At 34.2% G+C, this 16,393-nt stretch overlaps 1 protein-coding gene across 1 annotated transcript; it reads left to right on the forward strand.

The window, feature by feature from the left end:
- Nucleotides 1-2,207: 2,207 nt before the first annotated feature.
- LOC150106011 (uncharacterized) lies at nucleotides 2,208-15,186 on the forward strand. Its single transcript, XM_090394615.1, has 4 exons — nucleotides 2,208-2,315; nucleotides 8,008-8,053; nucleotides 13,237-13,359; nucleotides 15,020-15,186. Exons 1-4 carry the CDS (start codon nucleotides 2,280-2,282, stop codon nucleotides 15,184-15,186), a joined length of 372 nt encoding a protein of 123 aa, XP_090250741.1. The 5' UTR covers nucleotides 2,208-2,279.
- The last annotated feature ends 1,207 nt before the right edge of the window (nucleotides 15,187-16,393 follow it).

The raw sequence follows: 16,393 nt of genomic DNA on the forward strand, positions 1-16,393 counted from the left end.
CAGTGGGATAGTGGTGAAAGAACAAGAGGTCATCCCTGGAAATTATGTATGAGTTTGATTAACAAGGGTGTGAGGAGTAGATTTAAATGGTACGAACAGTTTTCAGGGTGAATGTTGTACTCCCGAAAAAGTGTCATCAATTTTAAAATTTTAAATTTAAAAACGTGAATTGATTTGTTACTTGAGTTTAAAATAATAATGAGTGTTTATTATAATTGAAGCTCATATATAAACTAATACGTCTGCGCGGTTAGCCGAGTGGCTATGGCTTGGGAACGAAGTGTCCTGGGTTCGAATCTGGTAGTCGACGTGAGAAGCTTAAAGATCTTTCTCAGCCATAGCCAAGTTAGCCAGTCTTGGGATTGGACAGTGGGGTTTTTCCTCCTGGAATCAGGCAAAACCAGTCCCATGAACACACCGAGAGGCATAGGGCTAGCCAACTTATCCTCGGGACTGGTACGATTTAGAAGGGCTAAAGATAGCTCCGTAATAGGCCACTAGGTCTAATACCTGATGGGAAGAAAAGAAGAAGAAGAAGAAGATATAAACGAATATCTATAAATTGAAATTTTATGGTAACGATGAGAAAATAATCCACCTCTGTGCTGGATGGTATTTCATTATTTTTGATAAGTTGAAAAAATAGTAATATGGACGTTGGTTTTGTGTATCGGTGTAGTAATTAATGGGATACAGGAAGTAGTAGCAATTTTTGTTATAATTATTTATTTTTATTAATAAACAATTGAGCGATTTTTTAAATAAAAAATAATATTTCTATTAAAATAATTTCTCCTTATGTCAGTAGAAGGCATTAGGAGAGGAAAATAAACTTGTGTTTGATACGTATATCGTAAACACTCAACTGAGTTTGATAATCACCGTAAGTATTAGCCATTCCCAATGAGATAAAATGGCATGCGTTATGCTTTCCCATTTTATACGCTCAAGTCTGTCACATTCCGGAAAGTATTTCCCTACGTTATATGTATTTAGGGGAAGAATACCCTTCTTAGAATACACTACCAAAATTATGTTATTTCACTTTTTATTTAGGAGAAGATCAATAAATAAGTAAGCGTCAGCTGGCCTAGTTGGCAATGTGGTTAGCATAACCGTCCTGCAGCCGGCTGTGCGTTCGAATCCCCTATAGGCATCTTCCACCTTCAAACATTCATTCATACAGGTGACATATAAGATGCATGGTAGCACTTCTCCCATGGTGAACCAGCATGGGTCACCATGAGAGAAGTGGGTCCACCCTTCCCCCAATGGGAGACGCGTTTACCCTGGCGGGGGGGGGGGGGAGTTACAGGCTGAAAATAAAAATTAAACACAACATAATAACAATGCAATATTGACAAATAAATAAGTAATAATAATGGACAGCCTTTTAATTGACTACTGAATTTATTTGTGGGATGTGCAAAAATCCACTTTGAAAAATATTAAAAAAATTACTCGTCTGTTCATGATTAGTATGTCGAGATGGCAGCAGTTTGAACTGAATTTTTAAAAACGTTCTGCCTACTTCATTTAAGTAATTTCCCTAAAGGGAGTAAGAGAACTCTTTTAACTTTTGAAAATTGTTAACCAGCTAGTCATAACCGACAAGTGTAATAAGTATGAATGATTTGGAGACTATGGCATGTGTGTGTGTGGGGGGGGACATTTCTCACAACTTCTGCCATCTCGTTTCAATAAATAAATCCTGAATGGTATATTTTTCTCTAAAATAATGTAAATATCAATGGAAAAACACCAGAAAACAGTTCACGTTTCGTAATTATAGGAATGTATCGGTAAACTAGCACAAGGATATGTGACTCATCCCAGAGGTATAATACTTGTACTGAATAATGAATAAAAATATGACATATTAAAACGAGCTACAGATATCACGTGATAACAATTCTCTTTCATCTGTCTAAACCTCATACCTGCATTATTTACAAATAATACAGTAAATAACTAAAAGGTTATCGAAAATTACTTCTGAACTTTTCTATCGTTTATATTTTTGGGCCAAACAAACTGTGGACATTCCAAATGTAGTTAAAAATGTAGGCTTTTTTAGATTGAAACGATGAGTCAGTTATGAAGCAACAGGTAACACGTGATTAAGTAAATGTTTAATGTGTAACTCTCTCTCTCTTTGCTACATGCATTCCAGGTGTCAATGTGTTCCTGTAGTGGAATCAGAAACACTATTTTATAGCGGGATTTATTTCACTTCGTCGTTATTTCCATAAAAAGCTTTATGGAAATAAAGCTTTTTTATGGAAATAACGATATCAATTTCCAAATTGATACCGGTAAGAAGTTTTCTCACGATTATTCCTAAAGTGTTTAAGTTATTGTGTCTTATCATATTTCGTACTCCTAAACAGTTCAAACTGGTTAATCCAGCGATAACAATGTCGACAACTGGACTTCTATTAATAATTAGAGAATAGTTTAGAAATGTTTTGCAACAGTATGGATTCACTATGAAGTAAATTTACAAGACAGCTTACGCACTTTTTCTAAAGTTATATTTACTTTGACGGATTAGTTTGTTAATTTTCTGATGTTATTAAATAAATCCTAATAATTTGCAATACGTATTTAGATGTCAAAATATTTAAATTTTCTTAACTGAATTCTGGATTTCTCGAAGATAACAAAGACCTATTATTATTTATTTTTTTTTATAATAGTGTCATCATTTGTTATTTTAGGAACCTATCTAGTTAGTTACAGTGGTACCATAGGGGACGAAGTTTTAGTTTGATAATTCTTTTAAGCATTGAAAATGACTACTGTATGTACATTTCAATACATAGTTATCTTAAAGAAAATAACGTCATTATTTTTATTTTATTATTTTCAGATTGTACTGTTAATGTAATTATTATATTATATTATATTATATTAGATTCTTATTTATTTACTTTTTGTAAGCACGTCATGAAAATCAGAGTTGCATAAACACGCAGAACATTACTTGTTTGATAGGTGAAGCACTAATGCTTTTCATATTTCCCTTTGTCTGTGAGGGAAACTTTTTGAGCGGAGTGTTATTGAGTTCTAAGCTCGCCCTGTGAGGACATTGAGATTAGCTGAGTTCAGCTGAGCATAAGATAGACGTGGGCCTTTTATATTTGTAGTATTTCGCTTCATTATAGTCCGAAGCTTGTTTTATCCGCGGGTTTGGATGATTTCTTGCCTTGTTGAAAAACTTTTCTGCAAGATCATGGGGAAGGGAAGAGATATAGGGAATGTTGACTACTCTGTGGATCTGGTAGTTTCTTATAAACCATGGGGCATCCAAAGTCATCCTCAGGCATTTGTTCTCTATCCTCTGCAGTTTTTGAATATTTGTATTCGAGGTATGACTCCATGCAGGAGATGCGTAAGTATAACTGGGCGTATTACCATATATATAAGTAGTTTGTTACGTATATCCACCTTGCTTCTGCTGTTGATCCTGAAGTAGAGTTGCACCGATTGCATTAGATGTCTTCGAGCCAATGTGTTTTATGTGATTGCTGAATTTAAGTTTTTTGTAAGCAGCACGCCGAGATATTTAACTTCATTCTGCCATGGAATCTTGACTCCTGATAGGTGTATGTCCTTGTTGCTCTGGACCTTATTTTGGAAAAAGTTACAGCTGAACTTTTGTGGAGGTTTACTTGAATCCTTCAGTCTCTCAGCCACTTTTCTAGTATATAAATACTGCTTTGGAGTCTTGATTGCCAGTTGGGGGATGAGAGATCTTGCTAGTAGAGCGGCATCATCTGCATATAATGCAGTGATGGTTGGATTAGGGTTTTGGGGGATGTCAGCTATGTAGATTGAAAATTAAAAGGGGGGGGGGGGGCAAGTGAGAGAGAGCCCTGAGGCAAACTTCTTTTGCGTCTAGTTGATGTAATTTCATTTATTTTTACTTGCATATATCTGTCTTTGAGGTATGCATCCATCATTTTTAATAGCTTGATTGATAGGTTGAATTCTATGAGTTTATAAAGCAGGCCCTGATCCCACACCTTTTCAAAAGCCTTCGCAACATCTATGAAGACAGCAGCTATATGCAGGTTCCAATTGTAGCCTTTTGTGATATGCTCAACCAGTCTATGTATCTGTTGTACAGTATTATGATATTTCCGGAATGCAAATTGCTCTTTTGGAATGATTCCTAACTTGTCCGTTTCAGATTGAAGCCTTGTGAGGATAACGTTTTCAGCGACCTTACCAAGACAAGGTAGAAGACTGATAGGTCTGCAGCTGTCTGGGATTTGGGAGTTCTTTCTTATCTTTTTTGATAGGAATGATGTCGGCAGTCTTCCAGATTGTGGGAAAGTGCCAAACTCTAAGAGTAGCGTTGATTATGTTGACTAAATTACAGCTTCTCTGGGTAGTAATTTAATTATTCTCTTGGTGATGCCATCTGGCCCTGGAACCTTTTTGTTGTTCAGGTGGGTTATAATACTTGTTATTTCTGCTGGAGAAGTAATTGTGATATGTTCTGAATTATCCTTTTGTTGTCCTAAGGCTTGCTTGACACTGCGGTGAATTTTGTAGATAAGGCTGATGTTTAAATTTTCGTAAGAGGGGGTTACATTATGTTTCCAAATTGTCTATTAGAGCTTCAGCTTTTTCTTTTTTCTCTGTGGTCTATTCCCTTCTTGGTCTGTATTGGGGGAATAAGTTATCATTTAGTGCTGAGGGATCTCAAGAATTTCCAGATGGAGTTGTCCCCTGGGTTTAAATTAGTCAATTTGGTTTTCCAATCATGGTTTCGGTGTTCTTGAAGAACTTCACGGACTTGCTGATTTAATCAGTTCAGTATTAGGTCCATGATTTCCTCGGGGATCCTCCTGAACGACTGTAGTTTGGGTAACGTAACTGATTTTATTGCTTTTTTGATTTGGCTGGTTAGGTTGTTTACAGCAATGTCTATCTCCTCTTTATTGTGAACAACGGGGTCCGTGCCGATCTGCTCTGGGAGAATTCTAGAGAGTTTGTTCTAAGGTATAAATGCGTGTGGAGGAGTTGGTTGCTCTAGCATACCGAGCTTAAGCAGGATGGTGTTATGGTCGGAAAACAGCGCGTTTAGTGTTTCCAGCTGATGTTGGTATCCAATGTTTCTGAGGATGATTATATCAGGTACGTCTGAGCTTCCAACCCGACTGTGCTGTCTGTAGGTCAGGCTATAACTATAGAATTGCATAAACACGACGAATAACGAATAACATTTCTGGCTAGATGGGTGAAGCAAAATTGCTTTTCATATTCCCCTTTGTTTGTAACGAAAGAACTTTGAATGGAGAGTTTATGAGCTATAAGCTCGTCCACTGAGGGCAGTGAAATTAGCTGTCTTCAGCTGAACTTAAGATAGACTTTCGTCTTTTATATTTGTTACTTTCCGCTTCATTACATTCCGAAGCTTCCTTGATTAACGGGTTTGGATGGTTGCTTGTCTTGGTAAAGAACTTCTCAGCTAGATCTAGGAGAAGGGAAGAGATATAAGGGATATTATCTTCTCTATGGATCTGGGAGTTTCTAATAAACCAAGGGGCATCCAGAATCATCCTCAGGCACTTATTCTCTAATATCTGAAGTTTTAGAATGTTTGACTTTCCGGCGTGGCTCCACGCTGGGGATACGTAAGTGATGACCGGTCGAATTACTATCTTGTAAATTGTTAATTGTGTTTGGGCATCCAGTTTACTTTGTCTGCTGATCATAGGGTAGAGCTGTACTAAGACTTTGGATATCGTCGAGGTAATGTAACTTATATGTTTGCTGAATAGGAGTTTACTATCAAGAATCACTCCAAGATATTTAACTTCAGTCTGCCATTTAATCTTTACTCCCAATAAATAAATGTCCTCCATGCTATGGATTTTCTTTCTAGTAAACATTATGGCTGTGCTTTTCTGGGGGTTAACTTGGATCCTCCAGTCTGCCATCCACTTTTCTGAAATGTGTTTGCTGGTTTGAAGCCTTCTAGTTGCCAGTTTTGGGCTCAGAGATCTTGCCATTAATGCAGTATCATCTGCATATAATGCAGTGAATGTTGTTCTCGGCTTCAGAGAGATATCTGCTACGTAGATTGAGAACAGGAGAGGGGCCAGAAGAGATCCCTGAGGCACACCTGCCGAGACCCTGCGTCTGGTCGAAACCGTTTCGCCGACCCTGACCTGCATATATCTGTCTTTCAGGTAAGAGTGGATTATTTTTGTTAACTTGATTGGCAAGTTAAATTTTATCAGTTTGTAGAGAAGGCCTTGATGCCATACTTTGTCAAACGCCTTCTCTGCGTCGATGAAGATGGCAGCTGTATTGAGTTTCAAGTTATAGCCTTTAGTAATGATTTCTACCAGTCGGTGTACTTGTTGAGCTGTACTATTGCCCTTACGGAAGCCAAACTGTTCATTAGGCAAAATTCCTAACTTATCTGTTTCTGCTTGGAATCTTGAGAGGATCACTTTCTCTGTCACCTTTCCGAGGCTGGACAACAGGCTTATGGGTCTGTAGCTTTCGGGAAGGTGAGGATTTTTTCCTGGCTTCTTCAATGCATGATGCTGGCTGTTTTCCATGTAGTAGGAAAATGCTGGAATCTAAAAATGGCATTTTGTAATGTTGACGAGATGGACTATGGCCTTTCTTGAGAGTAGATTTACTATTCTGTTAGTTATGCCATCTGGTCCTGGAGCGTTTTTACCGTTTAGATGGGAGATGATATTTTTCATTCCTGCCGGATTTGTAGGCGTGATATGTTCGGAGTTAACAGTGTTCTGTCGTAAGGTTGTCCTAACCTGACGGTGAATCTTGTATATAAGGTTGATATTTAAATTTGTATAAGATGGATTGCACTGAGATTCTAGGTTATCTAATTGTGCTTCATCTTTGTGAACTGTCCCTTTCTTGGTTTGTATAGGGGGTATGATTGCTTATTGGTGCGGATCGCTCTTAAGAATTTCCAGACAGAATGATCTTCAGTATTGATGTTAGCCAATTTGGTTTCCCATTGATGGTTTCTGTGTTTTTGAAGAGCTTCACGGATTTGTCTGTTTCGGTTGTTCAAAACTGTTTTGTCTTGTAGGGCTCTGGTATCTTTTTCTGGCTCTATTTGTTTGCTCTGATTAGCTCCATGATTTCTTCTGGTATACGGTTGGTTGGGTGGAAGGCAGTGGATTGCCTGACTGATTCTATTGCTTTCTGAATTTGTAGAGTTAGGTTATTTATATTTATTTACTGCCGAGTCAATCTCTCCATTTTTAATGAGAGCAGTTGTCCCATTTCATAAGGGAAAACCTTGGCTGACTTGTCTCTCGCATAAACAGGAAATAACGTTTTCAATTAACTATGAAATAATTTTAAATACAAAAGGTGTTTTGAAATACTTCATTAATAAAAATACAAACTATAAATAACCAATTTTTTACTAAGGTATATATTATTATATTTATATTACAAAGTTTATTATAATACAATGTTAAATTTTTCTTAAATTTTCTTCTAAAAACTATGTTTATTTTATATTTTATAATATTATTAACTGTACACTGTTTCACCGTGATATGACTTCGAACACTGAATGTTGAAATTTTTTAATCAATAACCAAACGTCAAATTTTCCGCTAACGGAAATCAAATTTATGTTGTATATATGTATTAGAGAAGAAAATATTAATATATAAAAAGCTATCTAAAAGAATTAAAAACGTTATATGTATGGTAGCATTTTTCGCTTATGGTCTGTAATATATTGAAGTTTATGGCATTTAAGAGACGATGAAATTCTTTTCAAACCAATAAATGTTGCTAATCGCAAAACTTATATTTTGAAAAGCGGCTATTACATTATGTTTTAAATTTCTAATATATTTAGCTTATAGTTGGCTTTAAAGCAGTGATGAAGGTTTATTACTAAAATATTCAGGTATTCAAAAATTTATCCGCAATTTTACGTGAGTAATAAAAATGTAATTCACCTTCGTGCTTATGATGTTATTTCAGCTTTTAGCTAAAGATGCAGAGAATAGTAATGGAGATATAGGGTGTGGTAAGTAAGTATTTTATATTTATTTAGTTATTATAGTACTATGCAATTTAATTATTTTTATTTTTTTATTTTATTCATATATATTTAATTATATATATATATATATATCATCATACGTATCATGGATTTAGGCATAGTATGGCCTGTTCCGGCCTTAGAAGTTATCGTTGAATCGTTTAAGAGGACGTCCTGGTTTTCTTTTTCCTAATGGCTTGTACTTTAAGGCTTGTTTTGGTAATCTTTCGGTTTTCATTCTTTGACCGTGTTCCATCCATCTATGTTTATATTTTTTAATTTTTTCAATTACTGGTTCTTGGTTTAATTCTTTCATAATATCTTCGTTTCTTTTGTGATCAAATAGGGTATACTTCGCAGTTTTTCTCATAAACTTCATTTCTGCTGTTGTTAATCTTTGTTTGTCTTTTTGTTTTATTGTCCAGATTTCGCTTCCATACATTAAGACCGGTAGGGCTAATGTATTGTATACTTTTTGCCTGGTTTGTTTTTGAACTAGGTTTGGTTTAAATATAGAGTTAATTACACCTGTTATTTTTAAATATTTTGCAATTTTTACGTTTATATCTTTTTCATTTTCATAAGTGATCATACATCCTAGGTAGTTAAATGAATTCACCTGTTCTAAGATCTTGTTATCTAATACTATTTTAGTTCTTGCTGGATCTTGTCCTTTAAAGGCCATAGTTTTTTATTTTTCTGTTGATATTATCATACCATAATCTTTGGATATCTCATTTAGATCTAAAATAGCTTTCTGAAGTTTATCTTCAGAATTTGTAATTATTATTTGGTATATTATTAATTATTAAGTTTACTGTAGGAGAAAGTTTAATTCCTTGATGTAACTTTTTATTCCATTTTATTATTATTTCATTTAAGTAGATATTAAAAAGAGTTGCTGAGAGGGGACATCCCTGTCGCACTCCTTGGTTTATCTCTCTTTTATATGATAGCTCATGATTTAATCTTATTTGTATTTGATTATTTTCATATATACTTGTGACAGCTTTTAGGGTATTATTTGGTATTTGTTTTTCTTTTAATATGTTAAATAATATGTTTCTTTTAACTTTGTCAAATGCTTTTTCAAAGTCAATAAATGTAATATGTGTTTCTAAATTATATTCTCTTCTTTTCTCTATTATTAATTTTAGGCAGAAGGCTGGGTCTATACATGATCGTCCTTTTCTAAATCCATTTTGTACCTCTAGAATAAAGTTTTCGGAATATTTCATTAGTTTGTTATTTAAGATTCTGCTGTATATTTTGTAACATGAATTTAGTATACTGATACATCTATAGTTTTTAGGGTCATCTCTATTACCTTTCTTAAAGATAGGAATCACAATTGCTTTTTTCCATTCTAGTGGGGGGATACCAGTTGAGTAAATTTTATTTAAAAATAATAAGAGTCTTCTTTTGAATCTTGTTCCTGCGTATTTATACAGTTCTGAACCTAGCTTATCTTCTCCAGGTGATTTTCCGTTTCTTCAGTTTTTTCAGGCTGATTTCTAATTCTTCTTCAGTTATTTCCTTTTCATTTTCGTTAATTGTTTGCTAGTTGTCTTTTTTAAAATATTTGTCTGTCCACAGTTCTATGTAGCAATTTAGAAATTCTTCTAATTTCAATTCAGTGTTTAATTTTATGTTTTCTTTGGTATCTGCATTTAGGTGTTTCAAAATCTTATATACATTGGGTCTTATTTTATATAAATCATGTTCTAAATTAGAAACAAATTTATTCCATGATTCTCTATGTCTTTTTCTGACTTCTCTTTTAGCTATGGCTCTTATTCTTTTATATTCTATTTCATCTTCTAATCCTTTACTGCTTAACCATTTGTGATAGGCTTCTTTTTTCTTTTTGATTATTTCTTTGATTGTATCATCCCAGATCTTCAGTTTCTTTTTTCTTTTATTGAATTTTTTGGTCTTTCCTAAGCTTTCATTTGCTGCTGCATTTAGTATCGATTTATATTAAGCCATTCTATTTCTATTTCTTCATTTTGTTTTATTGTATCTAGATACTGGTTAATTCTTTGTTCATATAGCCATTGTACATTTGTGTCATTCAATAGTCTAGTTTTATAAACAGATGTTTCAATTTTTCTTTCTGTTCTTGTTACTTGTAGCCATTTAGGTGGTAATCTTAATTTTATTTTAACAAGGAAGTGGTCACTGCTTATTTCATATCCTCTGTAAACTCTAACATCTAGTGAAAATTTTGATGTCTTTTCATTTAATATGAAGTAATCTAATATTGATTTCCATCCTCTTGCTGCCCAAGTATATTTATGTATGTCTTTATGTTTATAGAAGGAATTCATTATTTTTAGGTTATTATATACAACAAAGTCAATCAATTTTTTACCATTTCTGTTTAGAGTGTATTCTCCATGTATTCCTATATTATTATTAATTTTCGTGTTTCCAGTTCTTGCATTTAAGTCTCCTGCTAAAATTATGTAATCATTTTTATTTATTTTATTATATATGTTTTGTAGCTGATTATAAAAATCAATATTATCCTGTTCTCTTCCTTCTTCTGGGGCATATAAACCGATTATTGTTAAATAGCCTCTATCTATTTTTATTCTAGCTTTTATTATTCTTTCATTCCATAATTTATAATGTTTTAACTGTTTTGAAAGGGAGTTATGAATCCAAGTCATGACTCCTGCTTTTGCTCTTTGGTCTTTGTCGACTCCACTGTATATCACATTAAAATTTTCAGTTCTCATAGTTCCTTTTAATTTCTTTTTTGTTTCAGTGATTACTGCTATTTTAAAAGTTCTTTCATTTAATAACTGTCTAATTCTATTTCTTTATATGCTATTCCTCTTACATTCCAGTTTGCTATGTGTATTATATTTTGTCGTTTCCATTTTCGTTTTCCCTTTTCCATTCCAGGGTCGTTTCCCATAGATTCAATCCGATTATCTTTTTCTGTCAGCTTACAAGTATGGTTATGTTCTCCATGTCAGGGAACTAGCCTGACGATGGAATAGTTCAGTGGTAGGGCTGCTACCTTAAGGCTTCTGAACTCGCCTTCTTCCTAATTTAAACCCATAGGAGGAATAGGGTATATTGAAAGGGAAAGGGTAGATTATAGAAGAAATATAGTAAGGTTTATAGAGAGGACCTAGTTGTAAGGCCAGAAATGAAAAGACCCCATGGCCCTCGAGTACTCTAATAGCACAAGGATCATAAAGTAAGAAGAGTTGGCTGATAAGGCCTTATAGGAAAGATTAAAGTAAGTGGGTCTTCCTCAAAGTAGAAGAAGGAGAGGATAGATCCAGCTAGGGGTCCATGGGAGTGCCGCTTCCCTTACAATCAAGATGATTGCCCCTTATTGCCCTGTTGGTCCACGAGTCCTTATTCAGTATATATATATATATATATATATATATATATATATCGTCGTCGTCCGGTAACATCCTCTAGCAAGAGGGTTTCAGCAGATGAGCAGTTCTTCTCCATTTCTCTCTGTCAGTCGCCTCCGTCATTCTAAAACGAGTCCATTCCACGATGTCAATGAACCACTCTCTAGTTGGACTTCCACGCCTTCTCTTTCCCTCAACTTTCCCTTGTAATATAATTCTTGTCAGGTGTCTCGAAGAACCTCTAAGAAGATGTCCTGCAAATCTGGTCTTTCTTTGCATAATATTCTTGAGGAGTGTTCTTTCCATCCTAACTCTTCTTGAAACGTCTTGATTTGATATTCGCTCTGTATAGCTAATCTTTTCTATCTTTCTATAGCACCACATTTCCAATGCATTAATTCTTTCCATATCTCTCTTTCTGAATGTCTGTGACTCACTTCCATAACTTGCAGTACTCCAAACTGTTGCTTTAACTATTTCAACGCTAACACCTTTTTTTAATATTCTTGTTTATTAAAATTCTCTTTATTTCCATAAATGCCGATTTAGCTTTGCCTATTGTATTTTTAATGTCCAACTCTGAAGTTCCTTCCTCCGAGATCCATCTACCTAAATATTGAAATCTTTCCACTTATTCTAAAATCTTTCCTCCACATCTTATCTTTACATTATCTTCTATATTTTTCTGCCCATTATCATTATCTTGGTCTTCTTTGTGTTAATCCTTAGTCCGTACTCTTTACAAGAGTTTTCATATATATATATATATATATATATATATATATATATATATATATGAAATGCATAGCATCATATATATATGATGCTATGCATTAAGGTCCAAACCGGTATGGGTAGTGACCATTACCTTAATGCATAGCATCATACATTTCTGTAATGAAATGTGCTTTGCATTAGAGGAAAATTCATTCTAAGAAAAGTGATCAGAGCTTGCGCCAACTTTACCACGAGTTGCCTAGTGTTGTACTACGTGCAGCCGCAAACTTGACTTACTTGTCTGTTTGCTTACTTGGGAAAAAGGAATTAAAAACCGAGCTTATAAAATTGCTTGGTAATGTTTAACATAATATATATCCAAGGTAAAAAATTTCTACATATATAATATTTTCCAGTTATTGTTTGGAGTTTGTTTTGTAGATGGTTTATGTGACTATTCCAGTTCATATCTGCATCCAAGTAAATTCCAAGGTATCGATTGTTTCAACCTGAATGATTGTAATGGTTTTACAGTTCTGTTTGTTTTTCATGTTGGAAAGTGGATGTTGGATGGTTAATATATACTGTATCTTATCAACTTTGAGTCAGCGGATTTCTGAATATCATTAATTTTTTTATCAGAGTTTAATTGTGTGGAGTGTTTGTTGAGCCAGTCAATGAGCAGATTTATGCCATGCTGATTATTTATTTGGGCTATACTTGCGTTATTATGAAGACTACCGTGGCTATTTTGTTTTTATCTAAGGCGGCATTAATAATACGTAAATTCTTCCAAGACAGATGTCGTTCCCTTATTTTTTCTGACAACCGTATTGTGTTTTGATGATAATATGAAAGTTCTCTATAATAATAATAATTAAGGCACATTTCAGTTCAAGATAATATGCATTGCTTAGTTCAGTACCGATGACCGAACTAATGTGCCTCAGCTATCATTTTCTATTAAAATGAAAAACAACATAAATAAGTCCAATTTGTAATTTTATCCTCTTTATTATGCACTGTTTTATGCACATTGTACTGAAATATAACATTAATTCGCAGAACCAGATTGCAGTCTGTTCCCTAATGAACCACCATCACATGGTTGCACCAAAGACGAAGATTGCGGTGAAGGACATAAGTGCTGCGAAGGATGCGAAGGAAGTACTTATTGCTACTTTGATGGTAAGTGTAATTTTCCAATAATGAGTTTTACAATAATGTACAATTCATTATTAATACAACTCTACTTTAAAGTTGATGATGAACTTATCCTTGGAACGGACAGGCCTTCCTCTTTTTCTATTTTTTAATACCTATATCAATATTTACTCCTTCGTCGAAAGTTGTCTCTCCAAACTTGATCACTCAACATTACTAACTTCTGTGATTTTGACTTATGGGTGACCATTTAACTATTCTCTATGCAGCGGACACAGTTCGTGTAATATCCTACGCAAATATCGTGTTACCCTTTCCGTACATATTGCGTATATAATCCCTATCCTCCATTATTCTATTATGCGCATTTTTTCTCGAACGTTGATTATTAACTGATGTGCATATAGAATCTTTCTCTACCGATAATGGATTTACAAATTACATACACTTCTTCCGGTGTCCAATATTAGTTCATATGAACTAATATAGCGAAGTTCATATAATGAATTAGTTCATATTTCTTCCATTATTTCTTCTTCTATTCCTTGTTCTATCACTTTCTTCGGTTACCAATGCGGATCTATCTAGGAACATTTTGAAAGTTTTAGTTTATACATTTTTTTTTCGTATGCATTACTGGTATTCTATTGAATAAACCTCCTTATATTTTCCAATGTTTGCAGTATTTGAAATCCTTCTTTATTGTTTTAATTCTCAGGTAGCATTCTGTGAATTACATTCTATTTTTTTTTATCCTTCCTAGTTTTATAGTCGACTGCAGATTTTTTAAATAAACGTTTTCTTTTGGTTTAATCCCGTGAGTGAGCTAACTAATCTCTTACGTGGAGGTGACCGATTCCAGCAATACAGGAAAACAAGCAATTAACGGAGTTAATACACTTATTTATTTATGTGTATGGAGTTTCCTCCATTTTTCTCCCCCGTCCCTATTGGGGCGAGTTGAGCGCCCTCATGGGGGGGGGGGGGGGGGTTAAGTATTTATGAGTGTGTTCATGGGGACGGTTTGCCTGCTTGCGGGATGAAAAACACCAGATAAACTGGCTGGAAAAACCCTACTGCCTGCGCCCAAGACCTGCTAACTTGGCTATGCCTGAGAAAGATCCTCAAATTCCTCACGTCTTCGACGGGAATTGGATCTGGGACACTCCTTCCCCAGTCATATGGTTGCGAAGCGCACAGCCACTAGGCTAACCGCGCGGACAGTTAATACACTATAACCTCATGGCCATAATCAGGCGATTTCACACAACGCACCACATGCTTTTCATTTACATTTTAACGTAATCCCCTTGATTCGACATAATTAATGGATTTTAAAAAGACATTATCATCATATTCCTGACATAAATATTAACGAAATAAGAAGGTTGCTTTATTCACTGTGTGATTTTTTTTTATGATAGTCCAACCAACGAACTTCTAAACATCTACAGCACATTAATACTGCGGACTTTGAGTTAGATAGCCCCGGATAAGCGCTGCTGTAAGAATATAAGTCCAATTAATTCCTTCAATAAACACGCAGCAGCACACACACAGAGGTCTATATCATTCATTATCAAAAATTGACAGAAATAATTTCCAATCTGAAAACATTTTATTCATATTAGAAAACACGGTTTGTATTTTATTATCCTTCCAATAATTTTTTATTTCCTTTCAGGAATATGCAAGGGATGTCCAGAGTCAGTCTGCCCACCACTACCACCAAAAAACTATTGCAGCAATGGATGCAAACGAGGCGAGTTGTGTTGCCACTCTGATTGCGATTTTTCTTGCAATTCGGAAGTTAGTCCAGGAGATTATAGTAATTGTACTGACGCTTCCTAAGAAGAGTAGAATTTAATTTACAATTTTGGAAATTGATAACAAAAGGATTTAATGTTCTCAAATAAAATAAGCAAACATGAATTGAATGTGATTGTATAGCTTTATGTGGCGCAGTTGTTCTGCAGGCCTAATTAAAACACGTGAAATTTTTGTGTCTCTTCTTATTTAATGAATATATTTAAAAATAGTCGTTAATAAAGTTGCAGTAGCCAAAATATTTTAACATGGAGTCGCTGGAAAATTGCAATATTTGTTTTTAAGATCCGTAGGTAATTCTTTGAGCAAGTTTAAAAGTAGCTCTCTGAAATATCTTCCTCTCAGATCGTTTTTATTATATGAAAATGCGCAAACTAGAATAAATGCCATATCCATACATGTTTATTCCTTTATTTTCTAATTTCATTAAACTTCAATATTGTGTTTTACAAAGTATTACCAAGATTACGCTTAAAAAACATTTCCACTCCCTGCAGTATTCAATTTTCTTTAATACAAAAAGTAAAATGCATTTTTACAGAATTGCGTTTAATACTGAACACAGATCTAAATTCACACATGATTAATGCACCTAAAGAGGCTTAGCGTGAACACATGTTGAGAGATACTTTAGAGAGGTGAGTATAGAACAAAATTGGTCCCATTCTCTTACTTTCCTCACTTCAGTTTGGGATCAAGGTAGTCTAAACAACAATGGATTTGAGTGGATAAAATAAACGAACGAATGCTTAAAAATAAAAAAATATTACCATTTATGTATAGGTACATAAAAAGTAGCATGTCTAATCGGAAGAACCACAGTCAATAAATTTTGATAATTTACTTATCAAAATTTATTTTGATAAATAAATTATCAAATTAATATAATTAACGGCTATTGTAGCCTGTTTTTGTTTAGAAGTGTCCCTTATTTTAATACATTGGCTAACATAACTCAAAAAAGGGGTATATATATGTATGTGTATATATATATATATATATATATATATATATTTAGCGCATTATGGGCGAGTATAGAAGGCAATTATGGCAAAATAAAAAATATGGAAAACTTTTGTACATACCTTGTTTTTGGTTTAAAGATGCCTTCTAAATCCAAGCTCCTGCTGAAGGTTTTTTGTAAACGGGGGGGGGGAGAGGGAAAGAACATGGGGGTGTGCTTGAGACGCGAGAAATAAGTTTGTCAACCCGGGTTACTATTAATAATATA

Source organism: Typopeltis vanoorti, chromosome 6, assembly GCF_054136105.1.
Source record: "Typopeltis vanoorti isolate ZY-2024b chromosome 6, IOZ_Tvanoo_1.0, whole genome shotgun sequence".
NCBI classification, from domain to species: domain Eukaryota; kingdom Metazoa; phylum Arthropoda; class Arachnida; order Uropygi; family Thelyphonidae; genus Typopeltis; species Typopeltis vanoorti.